The sequence below is a fragment of the Ischnura elegans genome, chromosome 3 (genome assembly GCF_921293095.1).
Source record: "Ischnura elegans chromosome 3, ioIscEleg1.1, whole genome shotgun sequence".
NCBI lineage: Eukaryota > Metazoa > Arthropoda > Insecta > Odonata > Coenagrionidae > Ischnura > Ischnura elegans.
Genome location: NC_060248.1, coordinates 106,119,570 through 106,146,037, shown reverse-complemented (window position 1 = coordinate 106,146,037; position 26,468 = coordinate 106,119,570). Strand labels below are relative to the sequence as shown.

At 35.4% G+C, this 26,468-nt stretch overlaps 1 protein-coding gene across 3 annotated transcripts in view; it reads right to left on the bottom strand.

Moving 5' to 3' along the window:
* Positions 1-254: 254 nt before the first annotated feature.
* LOC124156313 overlaps positions 255-26,468 on the bottom strand; it is a 224,297-nt gene continuing 198,083 nt past the window's right edge. For 2 of the 3 annotated variants that reach the window (XM_046530788.1, XM_046530789.1), the window contains exons 6-17: positions 24,709-25,174; positions 23,625-23,748; positions 23,173-23,302; positions 21,818-21,960; positions 17,657-17,712; positions 12,425-12,551; positions 11,217-11,381; positions 10,972-11,098; positions 9,866-9,970; positions 8,703-8,869; positions 4,306-4,832; positions 255-1,656 (exon numbers count right to left, since the gene is read on the bottom strand). In XM_046530788.1, the coding sequence (XP_046386744.1) occupies positions 1,484-1,656; positions 4,306-4,832; positions 8,703-8,869; positions 9,866-9,970; positions 10,972-11,098; positions 11,217-11,381; positions 12,425-12,551; positions 17,657-17,712; positions 21,818-21,960; positions 23,173-23,302; positions 23,625-23,748; positions 24,709-25,174 (2,310 nt within the window). In that variant the 3' untranslated portion in view covers positions 255-1,483. Of the gene's footprint in view, positions 1,657-4,305; positions 4,833-8,702; positions 8,870-9,865; positions 9,971-10,971; positions 11,099-11,216; positions 11,382-12,424; positions 12,552-17,656; positions 17,713-18,411; positions 18,465-21,817; positions 21,961-23,172; positions 23,303-23,624; positions 23,749-24,708; positions 25,175-26,468 lie in introns of all 3 variants that reach the window. The other variant, XM_046530790.1, reaches the window with a different exon arrangement.

Genomic DNA, 26,468 nt, shown 5'->3' with positions numbered 1-26,468 from the left:
ATACCGTTTGCCTGTAAGGCCCTTGTGTACCTCCTCCCATAAAAAAATCTGTACTCCCTTTGCATTACAAGAGTCGACCTACGTTAGGGCCCAATGGGCTAACGATGTTATGCAACCAGTTTTACGAGTACTCATTTGGAGGTTGCATAAATGTTAAGGATATAATGAAAAATACATAATGCAATTATATAATGAAAGCCTTCTTGGACACTGGATCCAATTTTCTGTTGATTATAAAATTATTCAATTGGAAATTGGCAAACAAAAACAGTTTTATTCCAAAAAGAGACGTTCATTTCTTTAGAAAATTGATTCAATTTCACAAGTTACATGAATAAAATCTTTCTTCACCTAATGGTACTCAAATCTGAAGAACTGTCAGCAGTCTGAGAAAACTGGAATTAAATTAGAGATTTCAAATGCGTTTAAGAATAATGATTTATACAAATTTATTTTAAATTAAACAGTCACTCTCAATCAAATTAAATTCTCATCAATCCTCGGAGAAAAAAAAACCTATTGAAATCTAGAGCTCTAATTATTTTTTGCATACTCTTAAAAATAAATCAATGTATGCAATGCAGTTTTTCCTAACATTTTCTTTACACCAATAAAGGCCAATAATAATAATAATAATGTCCTTCTGAAGTAATATATATTAAATATTACCATTAAATCATGTTTATAAACATGATTTATTACACTGAGAGAGTCATTTCTTTTTCCTTTATACAGTTTTCCATGCTAGTGTAGCATGTATCCAGCTAAGAAATGTATGTTCAAGATAAATAAATCCTGATATCAATAACAACCTCATTTCTTCAACTGCACAAAAAATTTGTGCTATAGGTCCATAGTTTCAAACACATGGCAGATGGCATTCACCATTCACTTAAAAACAATTGCCGAAAATTCAGCAATTTTCCTTCATAGGTGGGTCTCTTGATCTTGTTTCTTGCGGTGCTTTGCTGACACCAACATGCCTGACAGAAATGGTGATTTGATCAAACAAAATGACATTTTGGATACTTTCCTTGCAGGCAATGTCAAATAATTTACATAACAAGCTTAAAATATGTACAAACTCTGAGATAAAATCTTTCTTTCTTAAATTTATCAAAATATTTACAGTGACTGAAAGATGAATCTCAATACATTTTGTACATTATAAAAAAAAAATTCACTCATATCCTGTCATGAAAAATGCTGGCAACACTTTCAGAGTTTGGTCAATGTTTTGTTTTTTTTTTACATTCACACATCTAATTAGCTTGATTGGATTAACATCGGTACTTCCTTGTACTAAATTCTTACTAACATAGTTGTTGAAGGCTGCACTGGAGTGTAAATACTGAGCACTTGCCAAGTTTTACAAAGTGTTGCAGCCGAGGAACTCATTATCGAATAATGTGCGCTGAATAAGATGCCATTATTGCAATTTTAGGCCCCAATCACAGGTCCATGCCACTGTTGATCCAAATGGCTACCGCTGACTGTTATGGGAACAAAATGCTCTCTGTGAAGCACAGCAGTTCCGCAATATATATTGATAATCACAGTACTGGGAACCATAACGAGTGAGGAAGTCTGCACATGACATGCTCCCTCCTCCAACAGCCTGTGCCTTGTCTTCGCAAACTCCTCTGTCATCAGTGCCTAAGGGAAACAGAGCAAGTTTGTAATTTTCATAATGACAGATATATAAGAGAAACTTAAATATCAGAAAGAGTAACACTTAATGCTTTGACTAAGTGTAAGATAATGATTTTACTTTCATATGCAAAAAAGTATAATGCTGTTGTTATTGATAATTTGAAAATTTTTCATCTAATTTCCTCTTTATTCAATACAATTTCTTAATTAGCCAAGAATTTTACTTTAACAAGGCAAAAAGCAAATAAACCATATGCTGGTTTTCATTTTAATATTCTAAAGGAATTTTTTTTAGATAGATCCAGCATACAACGATTAATTTGGAGTTTACCTAGATAAAGGTGATCTAAAATCCTTAAGAGTAATATGATTTAATTATTTTATAGATAGAAAATTTTTGATCATAAGTTCTTTTTATCCGCTGGTAATTTAACGAAAGAAGTATATTGGTAAATACCCATTCAGTTTCCTTCAAATTTCAATTTTCATGACTAATTTGGAGCAAATATCTAAAACCCCGGCAATTTGTAAGGAAGATGTGCTTCCCTACTCAATATGGATGAAAGGTATGAAGACATTGTGGTCAAGAAAAATTTTTTCAGTAAGGAAATGAAAATAAATTCTTAAAGACAGAGAAAATAAGAAATTCAAACACCATGCCAGGATAATTAGGAAAAATATAATGACTTATTGAATAATTATTGCCTCCTTTTGATTAAAAATTAATACAGTTGTGAATTTTTCTTCAACAGTCTATGAATGAGCAGTTAAGAAACAGATAAAGAATGATTTATGATGTAATTGGATATAAATAAGATCATTATGATAAAAAATGAAGGCAATAAAATATGATAATGCCTCACTAACCATTTAATGGATACCAATTGATTATTTGAGAATAATCAATGAAAATAACTTCACTAATACATCAAAATCTAATTTTGAATTCATGTCAATTGAATACCATGATGACCTAAAGAGTCATGGAGATTTTTCATACAATTACGTTTTTTATGTAATTCAAGAGGAGAATACTTGAATTCATGAGACATTATAAAAATCCAAAGGCAATATGTTTTTCAAGGTCTATGTTATGCATTATATTTAATGTATAAGAAGTTTTCATCATAATGAAGAAGAATGAATCAGAGAACTTTGTTGTATCCTGTGGGAAGAAGGAGTTGTGACATTTATGCATCAAGTAGTCAGCGTAAATGAATGAAGGCTGAAAAGAAATTATTTAAGGTCACAAGTGAAAATAATATCACAGCAAAGCAACATGAAGATATTAAAACACCACCAAAATCTCCAAATCGCAAAAATATAATGTCAAAAAGCATGTAATCAGTTATTACATTACTAACACATTTGAATGTGGTCAATTTCTCATTAAAAAAATAATGTCTCCTCCATGGGACATCATTACACTATGTATATGCAGATGAGTATTATATTCCTTTTGCTTGGGGCAATAAAATTTGTAGCACATCCAAATTCATCTCAGAATAATAGGTATATGATCCTTGACATCACATTCAAAGCATATTATATAATGATTGCATATTGGTAAAATAGTAAGAAAAAATACAATAGATTTAAAAATGAAGGAATATTTTTATAAAGGAATTAAAAATATTATTTTTGTGATTTAGAGAAATTTGACTAAAATTGAGGACCAATAAAAAGACCAAAAGTCTTCAAAGCAGTATAAGAAATGGAAAATTTTTTCAACGTAAGTTATTATGTGTTCTTTTCTAGTCAAGTGACAACATAAATAGACATGCAGACAAGATAAAGTCATAAATTAATTCTTGTTTAGCATTTTTACAAAGCAGACAACCGAAATGCAAATGGTAATATATATTTGGAAAGAATCAAGAACATCAAACAGAATTTAAAACCAAGAAAAAAAGTTTAATGAAATACCCACAACCAGGAGGTAGAACTGTAAAAGTGCTCCCGTCACCAGAACTTTCACATAAATGTAAGTACAGTAATTGATGGTAACATGAAGATTGAGGACAGCACAGGATTTTTGGAAGTTCCATGTGTTTAACAATGTATGGCATGATACATATTTTTAACATAGTACATATTGAGAGGCAGAGCAAGAAGGTAAAACCTTCCCCAGCATTAATTCAGACATGAATTAGAGGAGGATGGATATAAGAATGTTTTCTGCAAAGAACAGTACATATTTTAAGGGCTCAAGGCTTAATATATAGAGGAATATGTGTAGTGAATAGTTGCAGGAGATTAGTTAAAATGGATTTCAAATTGAAATATGGAGCTTTAACCTTCTTTTGACTTTAAATTACCGAAAATAAATATTTCATACAATCATGAAGGAATTGCAAATTACCAATTGTAAAGAATATTCTCCAAATCACTTAGTTGGCTAAAAAAGGCAGTATGTATTAAGATTTTCCTGCCACTGAAATTTAATTCTAAATCTTCAATTTTTAAACCTACTTTTTCTGTTAAATGAAACAATGAAAAATTGAAGCAGGAAAAGATGATCACTCCTAATTTCCTTTCTCTCTGGTATCTTAGATCACGAAATTTTATCATTGATATGACTCTTTTATTTTGATATTTTCAATTCCCATAAATCCCTCTCATAGTAAAAACTTTGATTGGCTGGGGACTTACCATCATATTTACCATGAACCTTCAATGGTTTTGCAGTAGTAGTGGTTGTCGAAGATGAGGTAAGGTGTTGGTATGGATTTTGAAATGGAGATGGGGGTTTTTGATGAGATGTATTGATATCTTGGCCAAACCTGTAAGGTTTGGGGGTTGAAAATACATACTTAGGGAAAGGAGTTACCTCCGGAATAGGAGATGGTGATGCAGGATAGTAAGAGGCCGATGGTGGGCTATAAGGCTTTGCAAACTGTGAATAAGGTTTGGGAGGCGGTGAGTAAGGTTTTGGAGTGGAGTAGAAATTATTGTGTTGCAATGTTGAGGGAAATGTGTACCGTGTTGGGAAGGTGGGTTTCGTGTAAGGGCTCAATGTGGTGGTACTTGAGTAATGGTACGGTTTGAACGTGAATGAATAGCGGGGAAATGCTGTGGTGGTAGTTCTGGGAGTGGTAGAGGTGGTGCTAAATGTATAATGGTAAGGAGACAATGGGGTTGTGCTGCTTTTCTCCCAAAAACCGGACCATGGCGATGACCTGCAGTACATACAACCACACATGCAAAATTTTACCCAAACTGTACACATTGAGGCCAATAAAACACACAAAAAAACAATCAATCACTATATAATTCTTACATTAACATGCATTTCACCAAGGACTTAGTTTTTTAATGCCCAAATATGATCTAAAGCACTTAATGCAGTAACCACAATGTACACAGCCATTAGCCAAATGTTTAGCGGTTATGCACTAAATATTCTTAGATCTAAACACTCAAAGGTGCATATTACTCTGAAGCCCTTTAATACATACTTTGCCACAAAAATACCTACTTAATTAACACCATCATATTTCAGTGCAAAGGTTAATTCTATCCACCAAATATAAAATCAAAACCAGACATGAACCAAAACATTTTATGCATTCTAAACACTACCAGGAGAGTAATACATATATCAAAGAAAAGTCAAATTTTGCTTTGGAAGAATTTTTTAAAGAAGGATTTTGCTAAAAGCTTTAGTGAATGCTTAAAACATACATTCTAATAAAGTGGGTGACGTTTATCTAAATGTGCTTATTGATGAATCAATATTTAGTTCATTAATATGAATAATAATATGCTCATGATATGACTATACAATTAAATTGATCTGAGAGATCATTTGATGAAACAGTAGGTATATGGACACAATATAATTATTCTTCGATCTGTGGCCTCATGGTCATAGATTGAAGATTAATTGAATTGATTAATCAAATATTAAATGAGTTTCACCAGCAAATTTATAACATTTAAAAGGAGAAGTGTGCACCTAAGTGTGATAGAAATTCATTGGTGCAATATTCTCTGATTTAAATATTATTCATGCCTAAAATATAAAATTACTGAAAAATTAAGGTAGAGCTTTCTCAAGGTTGATTCAATGATGCCTTCTGGGTATTTAAACCCTGAAAGACCCAGTTCACTACACAAATCTACCAACAACAAGGACAGATTAAGCTAAAATAACCCAGGAAACCACACTCTCTACTATCTCCTAAATATATGTATACAGAATTCATCTTCATTTATGAAAATAAATAAATGATCACAATTTTTTTCAGTAAATCATCAAAAAATCATGGCTAAGATTCCTAATTGGTCTGGGGGTCGGTTCTAGTTCATAATATAACCTTGATTACATAGGTATGGTTAGTACGTTTTCATGTGGGTTCCAACAGTGCTTGTTACTGCCCTCCCTCTTACAGGAATAATTATGACAGTACATTGAGGTATTGAGGGTATGAGAGTTCAGAATCTGAGATTTAGAAGTGAAAGCATTTTCCTATTTTTTATATTGGGTTTTTAGAGTTACGGTTAACTATCTATACCCGATTGTTTGAGCTTTCATGGCTATTATTGCACACCCAAGAGATCACTTGTGGGTGCCATGGAATCTACCGTAGACACCCTTTGAATGGTTATCTCTCCAACAAGGTACCATGATATTCTCATTAAAACGTAAAAAAAAACATTTGCAAAAGTAACAAGGAACTTACGACTTCCCCTGAAATTATTTTTGGAATCAACAATGGACTAGCCAGTCAGAAATCTTAACATATTCATTCGAACCTGGTTCCCTGAATTAGATGCTCAAATTAGTTATGCTACCAAAGCGTCAACTTGACCTCTGGACTTCGAATAGTAATGTGTTAGCAGGAGATCTATTTTAACATGTTGTGTACGGATGGCGAGAATTCTCGTCATTTTTTTCCCTAACGTTCCGGACGAGCGTCTAAATGGCGAGATTCTCGTCATTTAGACGCGTCAACCTAAAAACTTTTAAAGCGTACAATACGTTTTCGTTAAGTGCGTTTTCAGTTGTTGTTCGTTATTCATAATGAATTGATGCATCGTAACGTTTGATTGGATAAAGTTATATTCTAAACATTATATTTTTAACCATGTTTAAACTAAAGGCATTACGCCCTAATAGGCACATATTTCCAATCTCGGCATTCCTAGGTATTTAAATAACCCGCTATGCAACGTGTTAAGAAATAACCATGAACTAGCCAGGGCTATATCTCTACAGATTCGGTGCAAAAATACACTCAAGGTGCTAATAGACCTTGCCATACCACATAGAGACAGAGAATGATAATAGACCCTCACAGAAGAGAATTTGAATAGTTTATGTCTCCTCATTTTCAGAAGAGATTTATTTCTCCGTACTCTCCAATCAATATAGATTAAATACTTCATGAGATGTCTAATTATCCAAATTCAAGTATGTACATATATTCTCTCCATAAAAATAACAGTGGCTGATAAAAATGTATGCATGTACCAGCAAATTTATACCTTACACCAATAGGTTTTGTACAATTTGGTGCACTTTCATTATGTTTTTTTCCCCGTGGTCGTATCCACGGCAAATTTTGCCCCTATAATTCCTCGCAACATTGGGAAATATCAGTATGCTGTATGAGCAATTAATTACATAAAATGCTGACACCAGAAAGAGCAAACAAAAACTTCCTTTCACACACATTGGCTTTCAATATATACATATTTACAATTTCATTCACAAACACAAACATAAAGCACAATCCTCACATCAAATAGCTTCAAATGAGCGAATTCAGCCCATGAACTATTGAAAAGTCTGAGAGCAATTCATAATTATGGTATAAGTCATGGAAATAGGTATTATCTCTCAGATTAATATTCCCATCACATTTTGTCAATTTCCCAAACTGGCTTTTCCATTCACAAACGACCTTATGTATAAGCAATTTTCCCCAGAATTCTGAGACAAATTGTGATTTCAAGTTTATCTTTAACACATTCTTGGTATCTAGTTTATTTCAATGAACCCTGGGGTGAGGAATATCTTCCTTAACACAACTTTTTAATCTAGTCTTGACTTTTCAGCATATGTCTTGGCATAATAATTATTTATTATTACTAACAACTTAAAATGCAGTCTATGTTGAAGTGGTCAGAATGACCATTTGTAAGATAATTCTGAGAATTATCAACAAGATGGGATTATGTAGTATGCGTTTCTTCATCTAGAAGTTTGCTTCACCAACACTTTAATAAACATAAGCCAAAATTTCAGTAAATTGCTTGAAAAGGAATTTTTCAAAGCAAAAAAGTATTAACTGATAAGTTGTATTTGCATACGCATCTCATATTTAAACCACATAGATATTTCACTAAAAACAGATTAGTAATTTTACCATACATATATTTCCAACCACATACCAAAACATTTATGGTTTTTCATCATCAAGTGCTAGTGCCCATTTAGTGCTAGCCCAAATAATGTAGTACATGAGAAGAATGATTGACTATAGTTGAGGCTATGATTAGAAAAGCCACAATAAAACAAAATTGAGGGGATCATTCAAAATATTTTTTTCTTTTTTCATAGACATTAACTTCTGTCTCTGAAGAGGGAGAATAAATAAAGATGCCGCCAATGAATTTAAATCACTTCAATGAAAATAATTTGATAGAGAGAGGACCAGGCCAATGGAATTTCATATGAGCAATGTAACAAGTGCCCTTTACCTCTTGAGCCACAGGATAACAAATAAAATTAGTTTTCAACAAAAATCAAAATTTTACAAGAATACTTAAATTTATAATTCTTAAGTCCTCCATCCTAAAAAATGGGTATGCCTTCCTCCCTCTATCTTTTCAGTTTAAAAATGCTGAGTGCCACATTCTTCCCACTATACCACATATTTCTATTCAAAAGCCTACACAAATTACCAAAACCCAAACCCCAGCACCTTTATACCCTCTGAGCCAGGGTAAATAATAGGAGTAAATAAGCTCCTCCAATAAAATATGTACATATATTTTACCATACTAACCTGAGCTTGATTTCAATGGATATATATTCTTACCTGTGGGTGACATTATTAGCTAATGGAGCAAACACAGGACGAGGTCTTGTTGCAAGAGTTTCCTCACCACCATCTCCACCATGTCTTGACACATACGATGGCATAATCTGGGTGTAGTCAGGTATAATATTTTCATGCTCTGCCACACAGCGGCCATTTATACAATACTGGAAGGAAACACGCAGAGAAAAATGTAAATTTTCACATTTATCTTGCAAACAATTGATCGATTCTTAATTCTACATGCTATGCTAAGTTTATCGATAAAAATATTGTTGAAATCCTAAAAAGGTATCATAATACAATTGACAAAAAATGAGAGGTGATGTCATTGGATGTGAATCTGTAATTGAATATCATCAAACATGATTGTAACCACACATTTACTTTCATGGACAGGCCTGGGATTTTTTTTTAGGAGGATGCACTGATATTATTACGGGGAGGGAAGGGCCAGGGGGACTGAGCTACCCCTGAATTAAGGATTTTTTTCATTTAAGCTGTCCACTACATGCCAATTTGAGCTATCACAGTATTTCCTATCTACCTACTAGTACTTCAACACCAATAAAATATTTTTTTGATCTTTACATTAGATATCAATAGTTTAGTTTAAACTAGAAGACACCCGGCGTTGATCGGGAAGAATAGTATCCAGAGAAGTGGGAAACTTTGAACTTGGAGTTCATGGTCACATGGCAGGAATTTTAGGTAAAGAAAGAAAGCAGGTATGATGATGGTATGCATATGTAACAGCAAACAATTGAAAAAAACGATTGTATGTATACTGCCTACATGGATCAATATATACATACAGCTCCACAACACTGATTGTTATGTTTGTCTGTGCATGGGTAGAGAAAGAACATCATGTGAATGCATACCCCAGCGAAAAGGTTTGCACCAAGAGGATTAATAGTTAAGTGTAGAGTCCTTTGAGTTATGTTTTCCCTTTGAGCGTATCAAGAGGTGTGCCTATACGACAGGATGTCCAACAACAGGTGTTGTATGACGTAACGTAACAACTAGTAATGAGAAAACACGCAAATATCATATCCTAATACAAAGTTCATCAATCCAAAATACTGGTAGTTGAACACATTTTTTGAAAAGTAATACATAGTCACAGATGTACATAAAATGATTTCTTTTGATGGACATACCTGACCATCTCCACACGGTGACCCTTCAGCTGCAGGTCGATATGCAACACAATATCCCGAGCCCGAATCAAAGCAGAAAAGTTGAGCACAGACTCTCTCATCTTTCTGTAATGTACACAGAGAAGAAGAATTTATCATAAAAATAAAGTATTTGTGCTTTATTTGAATCAAATGCACTTAAATATTCTCAGTTGAATGTCTTAGGGAAAAAAAACAAACGTAAAAGGTAAATACTTTGTAATTGATGATTAGAGATACTGCCAAGTTATTTTAATAAAAAATCAGAATATGAAAACAGAGCATATTAAATGGGATTAAACGTAGATTTGGCTCCACCATCATACACTTATTTAAGGAATTCATTCATATCATTACATGGCTGCATAAAATAAAACTTACCTCCATTTCTCTCCCAAAATTGCATGAGGGGAAACAGAATGAAGGATTAATACATATTCATACTAGATAATAAGAAAATAAAATAAACCCGTTAAGGGATGCAGGTGGCTACTTAGCCTGTGAGCCGACTACATAAATTTAGAGTAGCTGCCTTTGCAGCTTGTGTAGGACTCTATGCCATATGCATCAACAGAATAAGAATTTGATTAAAATAGATGACCACAGGTAATTATTTTGTCCAAAACATATCAACACATAAATAGCAATAACTGATAGCAATTCGCACAGGGGCGGATCCAGGATTTTTTTCTGGGGGAGGGCACAAGCAAGGCCGTATCCAGGATTTTGTTCTGGGGGTGGGGGGGCACAAGGATACCTCGACATAAAAAAAGAGCGCAATGATAATGGGACCATATTAAAAATCTTGCATATTTTTGAAGGGTCTGGGAGGGTACATGCCCCCGTGCCCCCCCTAGATCTGCCTATGAATTCACAGAAACTTGGAATGAGTACCCATGGCTATTCACACATAAAACTTTTGAATACTAAGGTCATTCAATTAATCCAGAACCATTTACAATTTTTAAGAAAGATATAATTTATAATTCATTTTCTACTCCAATTATTTAATAAAAAATGGAGAATTTTCATAGTGTACATATTAACTGAGTGACATGAAATATTTTCAAATGCAACTAAAGACTTACAAAGCAAGCGCTTGTTCCTCTATCTTTCCGGCACTGAGCATCTAGTGAAAGAAGTTTTCCTGGCAACACTCTAGGCAAGGATTCATCCTCATGCGGAGAGTTATAAAGGCAAGTTGCTGTTTCCCCACTGCAAATAAAATTATTCAAAACTAATTAATACTTTTCAAGATAAACATCATATTTATACCCAATTGTGTCGATACGACAAGCAGTGAACTGAGGTGAGGAAATGTATGAACACTTACTTGAGAAAATGATGAAATGAAGCTATACTGCAAGGACTCCATTTAAAGCCCCTTTCTGTGTGTCTGAGATCACTCATTATGAATCCATCTTCCCAACGGCACTTCTCAGCACCTGGTCCTCCTAAGTAGCTAGGTGGTGGTGAACCATCATGAACTGCACCAAGTCTAAAAATTGAAGCGGTTATTTTTGTTTTTAGATTTTTGCAGTGAATCCATGGGCTAGTACCAACTATTTTCGGGTATATTGCTCAGTAGCATAGCCAGGATTTTGAAATGGAGGGGGGGGGGGGGGTTTACCAGAGATTTCGGGGCCCTTCTAGGCAGTGGCATAGCCAGGAATTTTGTTCAGGGAGGAGTTCAAAACCAGGGGGGGAAATTTTTGAAAAACAGGGTACTAAGTAGAGGGTTTTAAACTAATTTTAGCGATTTTCATAATCGAAAAAAACTTCATTTTTTAAATAAATATTATGTAAATTCATAATTTTTCAATATTTTGTTTTCTTTTATGAAGGAAAGTTATTATACATATTTTTATATTTTGGGGGGGGGAGGGGTCCGGACCCCCTGGACCTCCCCTGGCTACGCCACTGTTTCCGGAGTGTACGAAATACACCTAATGCTGGGTCCAGCAGTGGCATAGCGAGGGGAGATGAATACACATTTATCCCTATGTTGGAGAAAAAATAGGTATGTATGCGATTGAAAAGAGCTTAATACAATAAGAAACTACATTGAAAATAAATATGTATTCATTATTATTAGAGGTAAATATATTTTGATAATTCATCGCATCAACAAAAGGATCAATGACAATAGTATTACTCTTTCATAAGCCTTTGTCATGATGGAATCAACTACAGGGGTTAGCAGTTTTCCTGCAAAAAAAGGTATGCTTTCACCTTATTTTCATCTAATGAGTTCATGAATACACATATCTCTAATTGGATCATATAGTCACTCTTGGAGGTTGACATAAACCCCCTTTGAAAAGTTTTTGGAGGATATAGTCACAAATGAACCCCAAAAATATTATAAGCCTATGGCCTGGCTGATGAGAGCCAGTAAGAAAAAATGTTATACATTTTCATTGACATCTGAGGCAAAGTACACCACACCCAAATCAACCTCCCTCTAAAATGACCCATTCACCAAAAAAAGGCTGCATTACATATGTTAAGTCAAATAATCACTTTATTGTATTTACTTACAAATGTCCAACTTCATGAGCAGCGACTATGATCCCTGAGAATCCACCAGTATCCTCAATTATGGCAACGCTGTTCACCTTTTCTAGACGTTTGTTGACAACACAAGCACCTCCAACATAGGCAAAGCCTAATTGAAATTTGGAAAATTTTGGGATTAAAATTATACACAAGTACATTAAAATTCAGCATTAGCAATTATATCAACCTCTGAATGCCAATATTTATAATTTCTGTTTCTTTATTAAAAGTTTTTGTTTTTAGAAAATTCAAAGAGAGAAATGTGGTATGGAATACACAACAGATGAAGCAAGTCAAGAATTGTGAGAAAAGATTAATGCATTCAGGATAATTAAAGTATGATTTATTATGTCAAAGGAATCTGGTGGCAATATAATTAATTAAGAGAAAAATTCATAGAGTTTTGTTTAACATAGAAAATTTAATATTTTTATTGCTTGAGCTTAAGAATTATTTAAATGAAATTTTTTAAAGCATTAGAAATCATCGATTTTCATAGATTTTGGTTTAGTATAGAGTGTAAAACATTGTATTTAAGCAGCTTATTTAAGGTGTTAATCATGCAGCAGGTGACCACACATTCCACATAGGTATATGTACCTGTTTCCATTATTCTAACGGCTATAATGTTACAAAAAATTATGCTTCTTATATGGTGAACTATATCCTGCAGTTCACTGCTATTGAACCATTGGAAAAATTTAAGTTACCCAGTTAATAACACCTAATTATGGAAATCGGTAATGTCTAATCTGAAATAGAAGTGATACGACTCATACCAGCAACACCTTTTGGAAAAAAATTTAGGGATGACTCGCTCCAAAACAATTTTGTCGACTGCTATTCAACTGTATATACTCCAAATGTTGAAATGTGATAATGTACGCGGGGATCAAAATGCAATATGCTATCCCAATTTTTTCAATACTAATCTTGAATCAATTATGCCGGCTTCTTGGACATAAAATAATTTACCATACTCGTGCAAATATAAAAATTACTTCTTTACTCAATTTTGTAAGAAGACCCATATGTGATGATTTCACTCCCACTTTTTGGAAGTACAGTTAGCAGTCAATGTTACGTTGCTGAAGATATTGCCCCTCCCTCTAATTTCAACTAACAAAAAAAAAACTACAGTGAAGACCTAGCTATTAGTTCAAAATTATATCAGGATGGATAAAAAATTAGAGCTCTTATAAGAAAGTTACTGCAATTGAAATAAAAAATAGCTCTTTCCATGATACAATGACATAAAATTAAATGAGCCCCTACTACACAGGTAGGAAATGAGGCTAGATTAGATTAATATTCCTCTACCTCATGACGTATCTCTTAAGGAACTCATGATTATTCTATGTGGAATTAATGCTCACCACAATCATGCACATCTCAAGCAGTTAAAATCTGTATTAAAATTTTTTTAAATACATTTTTTTAAAACCTTAATGTCTCTAATCCAGTACGTGTACCTGGAGCAGCCATGCATATTTTTAACAATACAGAGAAATGGCAGACCATGTCCCATGACACAAGCCTATGATCATAAAAATAGCTTCATCAGCTATTCTAGACACAGCCATATTTAATGTGTGTGGATATTATCATTTTTTGTCCATGTAACCAAATAGAATCTGAATTATTTTAATTTGAAAGCAGTAAACCAAAAGGCAATTAGAAAAAAAGCTTTAAATTAATACCAGTTATGGACAGGCTTGTTAGTTTTTTTTACCATATTTAACTTAGGAAATTAGAGGAATACATTAAAGCTTCATCCAACTACAAAAATTAGATATCACCATATTTATGAATATTTTTCATAGTTTGACCCAGTAGCCACATGGAATAAATTGCTAGAACCTTTTAAATGTAGGCACTGATTGATATTAAAAAAATAATTTTTGATCATGTAGAGTGTAATTTTGGAATAGACAGCTTATATTTTTACAAAAAAAATTAATGATAGATATTTAAATTATCATTTTTCTAGAATCTCATTCTTTCATTAATTGAATTCAATGCCAGAATAAGTAATAATTTGAAATCACTCAATGTTTTTGAACCTGAATTCTCAGAATTGAATGTCAAAGACAAAAGATAGAATTTTGGAATTCAAATAATGCAATTTTTCTTTTGGATTTATTGATTTCACAACATTTTTAGCGTAATTATTTTATTTTATTTAGATTTCAGTTTAGACCTGCATGCAATTAAATATTTTCAACAACAAAAATTATTTAGACCTCCAAGCCAAAGTTTATTCAAGGCATAGAGGAACATAATGTGAGAGAAGAATAGATAAAAATTAAATGTTTAAGAAACTGGGAATTTCCAAAGGTATTCATGGTCGTAGTTATTCATGCTTTCCTCCCCAACATTTATCCTCCCAATAGGCATATATAGAAGCACTTACGTTTATCTTCAAAGAAAAGAAAAGATTTATGCTGAGCAGACACGGAAGTTGGTTTCTTATAGAGATGGGTCGAATAGCAGATTTCTCGAATTCGAATATCGAATTCGAATATTAAATCATTGCTCGAATATTCGAATACCTCGAATCTCGAATACCTCGAATAATAAATGATGAATGCTGTAATGTTTGACTCGGTTGCCTATGCAGCAGGTAACACAAGATTTTGGGGAGTAATTTTGATTTCCTTTAAATGATTCGAACAGGAATTTAGCTGATTAATGAATATTTTAATTTTATGGAAACAATTTGGCATATAATTAATTCAACTAACATCGCTTTACCCCCACTCCTGCTGCCAAGTGCTAGCTGACAATCTGAGGCATTTTGCAAAATACAAGCTCTTTTCCACCGGATTTTCTTCAATTATTTTCAGTCCATCTTTGGGAATTCTCACGAGATAAGAAGATGAATTGGAATTGCTATCAGGGAGAAACCAAATATTCTGAGAAAATATCCCTTTGTCTGGGACTGTATCAATAAAGATTTATAGCACCATTCATAAATTGAAACTTGATATACGTTTTCGGAAAAAAATACCGCATCAACTTCCGAGAAGCTCTGCTGCTCATATCGAGTTTCGCCAGAATGCTAAGTCTCCGTCGTATTTTGACATTTATTTCTTTGCGTAAAATGCTTAAATAAACTCAGAAATATGTCGTGTTTGGTCTTATTCTTTTTGAAATTACGCGCACGTTACTAATATTTCAATTCAATAAAGGTGTGACATCAATTGACGAAAGTCATTCTTAGACACCTTTTGTGCTAATAGATGACTCATGCAGCGGTTGACCTCCACAGAAATGGGGAACTTCGAAGCTGGTAGGAAAAAAAAGGTCAGTGGGGGAGAAAAGGGAGGGCCCGAAACACGTTTCTATTGTTCTCGTGTAACTTGGTATTTTTTCGAAGCTAAGGTCTTCGTAATATGATCCCTGCGCGAGCTGTTACCTTTTTTTTATTTCGAAGAAGAGGAAAGCCTCAGAGGGGGGGCTAATGCTGAATGGAGGGGGATACCGGATCTTGGGAAATGCGCTAATGTAAGTATCCCACGGTACTCACGCAGCAGTTGACCTCCAGAAATGGGGAACTTCGAAGCAGGTAGCCAGAAAAAGGTCAGTGGGTGAGAAAAGGGGGGAGGGCGTGAAACACGTTTTTATTGTTCTCGTAACTCGATATTTGTTTCGAAGCGAGGGTCTTCGTAATGCGATCCCTGCGCGAGCTGGGACCTTTTGTTTGATTTCGGAGAAGAGGAAAGCGTCAGAGTGGGTGAGGCGAGTGCTGAATGGAGGGGGATAGCGGATCGTGGGAAATGCCCTAAGGTTGCTATCCCACGGCACGGAGGTTCTCCTGGTGGGGGGAATCGGGGATTTTCGGATTTTTTCACCCGACCATTTTCGGTTCCCCTCGACGAACTCTTTTCACCGCTAAAATCCACCAATTTGATGTAATTCGACAACGTGAGTATCACGGCGCTGCGAGCACTAAATGACTACAGTTCTCTACATTTTTCCGAGTCAACTACCAACGACGTGTGTGCGACAGTGTATGACGCGAAATTCAAAGTATTCGAGGTATTCGAGGCGGTACTTTTCGCATAACTATTCGAAACCTCGAATATCGAATACTTTCTAGTATTCGAGGTATTCGAGTATTCGCGGATACTATTCGCACATCTCTAGTTTCTTACCTTAAACCCTCTTTCTCTAAGTGATCTTGTGTAAAAAGAAAGTGAATGCAAAGAATTTTAGTTTAAGTTTTGAGAGAATGAATACTTATTTCTTTATAATCTGCTCCGTTGTTTAGTTCTGTTAAGCAATAAATGTTTGTTTTGAAAATGAAGTTCAGATGCTGTGCATGAGTTGGCAATAGGTACTCCTGAATTTGTTTTCTCACTGCAATTTAGATCAGAACAAGCTAACGATTGAACTTATGAAATAGGTGCTAGATGTAGCAAGACATTTTCATTTAAGGGACTTAAAAGCAAATAATAACATTAAGAGGGGCTAGTTTGATACTAATTTCGCATTCTTATTTATATAACCATTTCTTCCAATTATTTTTCATGATTGAAAATACAGAACCTAACACTGTCTGTGTCATCATATTTTTTACACTTTATGAATTGAGTCTTCATGACATTAAACGTGAAAAACTATAATCATGAAAATAGTGAATTGAGGCAACCAGCTCTTTAACCAAAGGCCAAGTCCGAGACCAGTCTGTGCTTTACGCCAATGAGTAAATATCAGGGGGTTGAATCTTTGAGAAATAAGGATTACTTTTATTTTCCTGAAATTTATGAAATTAAAACAGTTGGCATTCCAGATATAACTTTAGTCGGGCTGTTGGCCTAATACCACCTATTTCATTGAAAACCTTTTTGATGAAAGTCATATGAATGCAGGAAGAACTGAAAGTCCTAAAGTGTGGCATAAAAATGAGTACATATTGCCAATCAAAGCCACTATCATGGAAAATCTAGTGAAAGTTTTCAGAGAGGACAAGAAAAGACTGATAAAAGATTTGAGAAGAATGTTGGCTTAGGTTTCACTGATATTGGAAGATAGATTTATCATGATACTGGTAATTAATTTTCATTCTTTTTAAATTTTTATTCTTTACTTGTAACAGTAGGTTTAAAATTTGGGCAGTGATTTAATATGTTTAATTCATTCAAAAATTTAATTTTGGAATTTCATATCTCAAGTTTGCTGGATTTTCAAAAGATTTTCCATTTAACCTACCTGCTGTTCCCCTGTTGCAAACATCATTTGCATACTGTCGTCTGCACATGTCTAATCTGCAAAAATATTTAAGAATGAACATCACCGGCTATTGAGTATGATGCAGTATGAGCATTAGGCTTCCCAATGCAGTCCTGCAAATGCTTTTCAGTTCTATTTTCAGCAATGACGAGCTAAGGGTGGATTGAATTAAGGCTGGTTTTTGCCCATGAGAAGTGCTAAACCATATCCTTAATAAATAAATGGTATTATAAAAAATATAAAAAAAAACATTCAAAAAAATAATATTTTGTAAATTTTTGCCCATAGCTGAACACCATCATTTTTCAATACCACTCAATTGTTAGGCTTTCACCAATATCTGAAAAAAAAATCAGTCATCTCCCTACCCGTCACCACTGTATCCAAAATCTCTCCTGAGTTAACCCGTTTCTAATGCATACATACCTCTCCTCAATAAAACCAAAATGAGCTACAGGCCCATCACTAATGAGCAACAAAAGTAGCCCAAACCCAAGCATAAATCTATCATTACACACAGCTTACAACTATATTGTAAAACTGCACACCCTCACATACGACAACACAATCACACATGGATTATTTACATTACACACCAACCAGAAAAAAAAACATGTCACGTATTTACACGGATGGGGGATTCAAGGTTTTGAGGTTACAAAGGTAGAGGATAAAACCATTTTCATTTGTTCCAATGCTGTGGAACTCATCAACGTGGAAAGCATGTCACATACCGGCCGTTCCCTTGGTGCAACGGCCACCCTTCCGTCGGCGACACATATCGTACCTATTGGAGAGGAAGGGGTTAAGCTTTGATGCTTGGTTTATGGAACAGGAGAGAGTCACACAGTCAAGTGCATAGTGTTGTGGATGCAAACCACAACACTTATCCACCTCCTCTCTCTTACTTTATACAGAATATTTAGAAGAGCATGCTATAAAAATTATTTAGGTACACTATTTCAAAAAGTAGTAAATCACTATATGCTGACATTACTCAAAGAATGATTTCTTGGAAGCCCTTACTAACCATTCTAGTTAAAGGGCAAAAATCTTTTAACACATTCAACCCAAGTGTGTCCAGGGTGCATTGTTTTGGATGCCGAAGCATGCGCATTTGCCTACATAACTTTTGGAAAAATAATCCCATCCATCTTCTAGCCATTGAGCAGTAATGCAGTCTGGGTTGAATGGGTTATCTTTTTTTATTTATAATAACATGTTTAAAAAATAATACACAAGTATCCTATACAGGATTCAATATTTTGTCAAGGAAAAGAAGAAAATAGTAAAATAATTGCACCTGTGTGGTAATGCATTCTTCATTCAGTGAATAATGTGTGTATCAAGGAAAATGAGCTATTGTTATAAGATTAATTTCTGAATGACCAGATACTGACATGCGAAAGATCCACAGAGAAAAAATCATTCGCCTTGACCGGGATACGAACCCAGATCCCCCGATTTCCGGTCGAGTGCTTTAGCCAGTTAAGCTACCGAGGCGTCATTCTTCCCTGTGGATATTTTCGGACACGACCGGACAAGATGTTGCTGGACTGCTGAGCATGTGATGCCACAAGCAGTCCAAATCCCGGTCAAGGTGAATGATTTTTTCTCTGTGGATCTTTCGCACGATTGTGCATTGCGGGTGACTCCCGTAAAAGTTATCACCGCGGCTAGTCCCGGTATACTTTAAACCAGATACTGACAATTTCACTGCCAGTTTATTCCAAGAAGGTTGCATAGACATTGAAATAGCTTATTAAATGCATTATTAAAACTTTCCTAGTTCAAATTAGAAGAGTGTATTTATTCTTTTTTCTAACCATAGTTTTCACTTCTAAAAACAAGGAAGGAGTAGATAAATTGAAAAACATAGAAATTTTGACTGGATCTAAAATCAACTCAAAGGAGCACACAAATATTTAGATACCTTAAGGGAATGTATTTGTGCTATTTTATGATGAGAAATGGCAGTTTTTATGTATTTCCCGAGAAAAATGCATCATGTTCATGCACACATATTCAATTTAGAATCTAGCAATTGAATAGCTGGAATATATTGTCAGTATGTAAATCTATCAAAATATGACTCCACTTTCTTCTAGCTAGTACACCTCCCATTCATAAACTACCATGTCCCATAACCCCCATAAACTGTTGAAAGTACCATTAAATGTGCATGAATTTATTTACCACAACAGCCACTGCAGATTCATGTGTCTGGAAATTTCACTTGAAGATGAACAGTTTAAACTAATCGGAATTTTTGCAAAAACTTTTTTTCACAGTGTCATACACAAGCACTAAGCTTTTTATGGTAAGAGAAAGTAACTATGTACTTGATGGAAAAAAGAAATATGTATAATGTTTTAGGGGAAGTTTAAATACATCTTTAGAAGAATACATGCAGTTGTTTCTTCACTGCTTATAATAAGTGCAGGAATGGTGTTAGGTGCATAAAATTAAAAAAAAGAGAGATTTCAAACCATTACTTAATAGGTGCATTTTTATAAGCTCTGGAGAGCACTACTAACCCAATACCATTACAGTTCTAGGGGCTTCTAAACTTGAGTACCAACTCGAATCTAGGTTTGACTGGGAAATATCCAGTTCTCTCCTTAATCATTGAACAGCTTAAATTGATGAAATACATCATTGAACTCAAAATTGGCCATTTAATACAATACTCAGAAAATTAAAAAATCATAAAACTTAACTCATAAGGGTCATTTCTAAACAATCTTATAATTAAAAATGAGCAACAATGAATGAATATTAAAAATTCAAATATTTGGGCATATATGTTGATTTGAAGGAATTACTCAGAGACATTTTTAAAGTAATGGGTATGATATATTATGTATTATTCTAAGGTAAAACATGAACATACCATATTTTTTGTTCACAAATGCATACATATGCCCTTTACATCCCTTTCCTATTTTTTCACAACATTTATGAGAAAATTTCTATCTTTATGGAAACAACCCTTTTTTTTAGTTGACCAATAAAAATCAATAAAGCCAGGAACTTGCCCCCAACATGAATCGTACTTTGTTTGAAAAAGTACAAAAACTGTACAAATGCCACATTATTTTATTCTTAGATAACCCTCAAAATGCTGTTTTCAGAGACTAATTTAAACAAGTTTTCTGTGGACCCTCCCGTTTCACTGGGGGGTTAAAATTGAACTTGGAGATCTCATATGACACTTAGCAAACTGCCTCCAATGGAGGTGACATCCAGCACTCATAGTGATGTTACAAATTAAAAGGGGCATTGATATGCAACTAATATGCTTACAGTTGAATTTATCCTTCACTACAGTTACTACTGGTTGTTGCTAGATTCCTCCACTGTTGGAGGCAGTTTTCCCAGTGTGATGAATGAGTTGGCTGTCATTAATTTTCCAGTGAAATCAAAATCAATTTATCTTATAGTCAGCACTATTGAAAACAACCTAAGCATTCCATTGGTTTAAGAAAATAATTATTTGTATGCTCTGTTTCCAATTACTTTTTCAAATATCTAAGTATTTGACTATACAGGCCAGGGCTCCTCCAACCCTCAATTCCTATAGAAAACAGCGATTTTGCATTTTCCACTCTCAAGCCTCAAAGGTGGACTACATACATCATCAATATCAATCAGCAACATACATCTATATTTTTCATTTTCAAACACTGCTGCCGAATTCATATAAATTCATGAACACATTGACTGCAGAATACATCGCTGTATTGAAAATCTCTTGACCTTCTGGCAGTAGTGAAAAACACTAGCACCAGTGGTGGAGTAGCAGATTATGCCCCAAATATTGTGAAAAATGTGATGCAAATTGCTAGCGGAAAAATCAATTGATCGTGAATAACGTGATAATTTCCACACTCTATACGCCATTTTAAAGTAATTGAGAAAAAATTCTGCTTTTGAAGGATGGCACTCAACAGATAAGTCTGCAGTAAAAGTGTTAATGATTTACAGGAGAAGTTATGAAGAAACCTGGACACCTGCATTTGTTTACTAAAACAGTTGGAAGATTCCATGGCTTCAAAGTTGCCTTAAACGACTTCAAAAAATATTTCAAAGCGTGATGATGATTTAGAAAAAATGAAAGGTGACTCTGGATAAACTCACTTTGTAACAGCCACAGCAATGTCATAGACTGGAAGACGTCGTTCCCTAAACAGGTACTTGCCCATGTCAGTAAGTGCTGCCGCAGAGTCAATGGCATCCCGCCCCACTCGGTTCCTTTCAAGATAGGGAGTGGCATCTCTACCCTAGAGTAAAGGGAAAGATGGGAAGTGGAAGAGTTAAATATCATTCTCCAAACCTATCAACCCAATGCACTGCCAATGATAGTGGCGAAACTATGGGGATGATGAGGAAGATGGAACCCTAATATTGAACAAATAAAATTAAATCACAGCAATCCTACTTGTTTGAAATAAAGTAATTATTTATGCTTTATTTTTATTTGGCCTAAGTTCTTTATTCAAATTAGTGGTTTATTTTACTCACTTTGCATTATTTCACTTGCTATTTTGCTTTGTGCATTATTAACCGATGTGATGTGATATCTATCTGATTTATCCCCTTTCCCCAAAGCAGAGTCCTAGTTAGGCCACTGATCAATGGAGTGATGTCATTCACAAACAAAGTTTTCTACTTGGGTGGTAAATACAGTTAAGCTATATACTTCATATTTTATATAAGAGCTCTACTCTTTCAATTACCATAAAACATAATAATTTCATTATTTGCTAGGAGATTCTTGCTAATTCACAGAAGGAGATGGATTATTCAGGGAGTGTCTGTCTGATCTTTTTCAAATCATGCTCCATCAAGAGGCATTTTTTAAGTGCTTACCAGAAGCAGTGTTAAGTATTGGCTATTGATGCAATTTAAGTGCTTTGTCATTATGGAGCTCCATCAACCAAGCTTTCCATTCAGTATTCATTACACAGTTCATAAATACACAATGAAATTATAATTTTCCCTAGCTCTCCAAAGCCATCTATGGAGAGGGGAAGGACAGTGATTGCCAAAATACAATAGAAAAGGTATTGCTGTGGCCAACAATATTTAACTTAAAAATACATCACTAGAAGACAGACCAATAATAGTCACAGGTAAACACTATTTATGTATGGATTGCGATATAAGCAAAAAATTAACTGAGAAATTGCTGATACTCTCTGAAAGTTCTCCCCAAATTTATATCCAAATCTGCCTCTGTTCCCAGGCAAATTTACATATCACATTTTGTAGCTCATCATAATTAGAGCAGTGACCACTCAAATTCGCAATGCTCATAGCTATTGATCAAAATGAGCACCATTATTTACAAATAATACAAAGAAAGCCTATAGTCGATTAAAAATTTCAAAGATTCCGCTCAAGAATACATTCTTCTATGCTTACGAGCATAGAATTCTAATTCAAAATATTCTAATCAAGGATGCAATTTGGTAAGTCACTTCTTGACGTACCCGAGATATGATGATTCCAGCTATACTTATTCGTATCTTCGGTCCTTTAAGCAGCTTATAACGAAGGTCCACACCATTCCAGAAAGACACAAAGTACCTCTTGATCTGCACATTGTCTCCACCATGCAGCCTGTTTAAGAAAGAAGCATAGTTTAATATCATCACCAACCACTAATGAGAAAGCAATCCAGTAATGAAATGAATAAAAATATATGTCATTCAACACAGACACTCGTGTATAGTTTGATTTCAACAAAAGAAGAAACACCTGATGGAAAATGATACTAAACTTTTCACACCTTCAATCAAAAAATTATTTTAATGCAACAATCTAAAGGGAATGCTTTCACATGAAAAACATCAAAATATGAGAACTTGATATTGATGATGAATTCACTGGATGCAAGCTTAATATATTTTTTTCCATTACAAATGAGAATAATGAAAAATACCTGTATCCATCATAATCCACGATCACAAGAATTTCTGGGTAGATGACATATGGAGCTTCCCTCTTTTGAATGGATCTACTCTTCCTCCTCCGTGGGTTCTGATTTTGGTCTGGTTCCATGAAAGCTGAAAGATAAGTGGAAAAGTAAAAATAACCTCACCATGGATTGCCTGATATTTGTCACTGATTAGTTCCATTAGGGTAGCAGTAGTATGTGTTGAATTAGTTCTTATTGGTTGAGAACCAAGGATATTAACAATTCACAGTACTACAAATAACAAGCAGGAGCAGATTCAGCATCAAATTTTGGGGGGGAGGGGTCACGACTCCGATTGGGGGGGTATGGAATACCCCTAACAGAGCTTAGAGACGCAGCCAACTGGAATGTGTCTCCACAAAAAATGGATAAATGCAGAAGGAAACCCAGAAGAATCACTGCCTACAGTCAGTGGCGGATTCATATGAGGGGTGTGGGGGGCGTGCGACCCCCTTTGCGGGGCTGCCTGCACTGCCGAACATGGCAGAACGATAATTTTAACTTTTTTATATCGTAAGACAGTATTGTGTACATGTATATAATCAGTTTAAATAAAACTGTCCTAAACTCTGCATGTGATTTGATTATTTTTTTTATTACGATAAAAGTAATGGTAGGTCAAGATATCTTTTGCGACCCCCCCTGAGTTTCTTCTCCATCCGAAACTGCCTACAGTCAAAATCTTTTCAGAGGCCTACATGGAAAATATTGCAGAACCCTTCCGTAACACCCTTCATATTCCCGTGTAAATTTTGTCTCTTGTGGACAATTGTCTTGCTGTCCATAACACTTTATCTTTTCTTGTTTGGTTGCGTTACTTAAAAAAATTGTTCGCTAAATACTGGAATATTTGCACAATACAGACGATTATTCCATTGTAAATTTATAAAATGCTCAAATGGGGCAGACAAGCTTCCGAGTATGTTTCAAATTTTATGAAAATATTCTGTATTGGGATTACGATATATAAAATTTTCTCTCTCTCTGTTTAAGAACTGCAGATTCCTCCGGAAACACCTATATATTCCGGTATAAAGAGGACCCTTACCATAATCGCTGAGCTCTGCGTCGATGTCCCGCGCGCTCCTCTTGTACACGACATGCAGACCCTCGCTGTGTTCATCTTCCTGCTCCTCCTCCTTCTTCGACTCCTGCCCCTCCTCCTTGGGGGACTCGGCCCCTCCGCCCCCATCCGCCGCCACCACCCCCTCCCCCGCAGCCCCCCCTTCCTCCGCCGGAAGGTCGTAGTCGAACCTCCGTCGGCCGAAGGGGAAACCTCTGGAGCCTACAGCCTCCTGCCCCTCCTCGCCCTCCTGGTCCAGGAACATCTCGTCGTCGTCCTCCTTGCCCCCCACTGCCGAGGGGTGCGGCGCCCACTTGTCGAAGCCGCGCCCCGCCCTCTCCCCCTTCCCGCCGCCATCCGCCGCACCCTTGCCCTCGGCGCTCTTCAGTAGACGCCACCGGACGCTCTTAGGCGCCGGCTTCACCACCAGGTTGCTACCGATCGTCCCGTCCTGCAGGGATGGAAACGGGGCGAAAAGTGAGAAAGGCAAGTGAGCCTTCATAACTAATAGGTGCTTCTGGGTTAAAATCAAAATTCAAGATTTCTCATTTTGAAAATATGAAGATTTTCTCGATGCTCAATCATAATTGAGGGGGTGAGAAGCCTAGGGGTGCAAGTAATGTTTTTTTCCGAACAGGGCTAGGTACAGAAATTCGGTAAAGAAAACAAACGAGATCATTTAGATATTTGATATAGTGCATTTGATTTTCCACTCGATGATAGCACAGAACATAGAATCACTCGTATCCCTCGGCCATAAATTTAAAAAATACTTTTTCTACCAATTTATTTTCCTAACTATAGTTTGAAAAAAATCACTTGTACCCCTTGGCTTCTCACCCCCTTCATTAACGTGGCAAGTACATATTTCCCCATTAATCTTTACAGCACAAAATAACACATATTTTAAATATTTCCTCAATAGAGCTGAATATTTATACATATATTTGATGTCATTTAGAAGCAGCATTGGGCTATAATGGGTTAAGGACGAATTTCGATTAGATATTTATAAAGTCGTGCCCTATTTGTCATATTACTCGGTCTTCTTCACGAAAAAGTACAAAATATTCAAATCTCCGGTATGGTATGGCATAGTGTTAAGGGGGAGGCGGCCTTCAGTTCAGATCATTGGCGCCATAGGGAATGGTAGGGAAGGACAGTGCTTAATTTTGGCCAGAACGGCATGCCGACAACTCTCAGGGAACATGGGGTCGCGTAAAAAAATTCATCGTTATTTTTATATTTTTGGTAAAACGTGATTCCTCGCAGTAAATTTTATTAAAATTAAAAATATCGGAAGTTTCAGGGGGGAGTGGCTTATATTTGAAAATCGGGCTGATTAAACGCATTAGTATGCGTTCCAGTACCTGAAGTTTTCGAAATTAAGCACTAGAGAGAGGTATCTACTTGGGGGAAGCGACCGACAACCGAGATCAATTGCGCCACGGGAAGGGAAGGGAAGGGTGGAGAGAAACCCGGCGTCGACAGTGAAGATTTCTGGTGTTTCTCACACCGGGTAAGGTCCTCCATATCTCCTTCCGACGTTTGCCCATCGTTCTCAGGGATTCAGGAATCCAATATTTCGTTTAATAATGCCTTTTATCTCCATAGTGGGCTTTTGGATTCCTGAATTCCTCAGAATGATGGGCGATATGCACATCGAAACGTCGGAAGGAGAGACGCGTCGACGACGGCTTTAACTTAGTACGCCAAGGAATTGAGAGATTATTTACTTTTCCCTC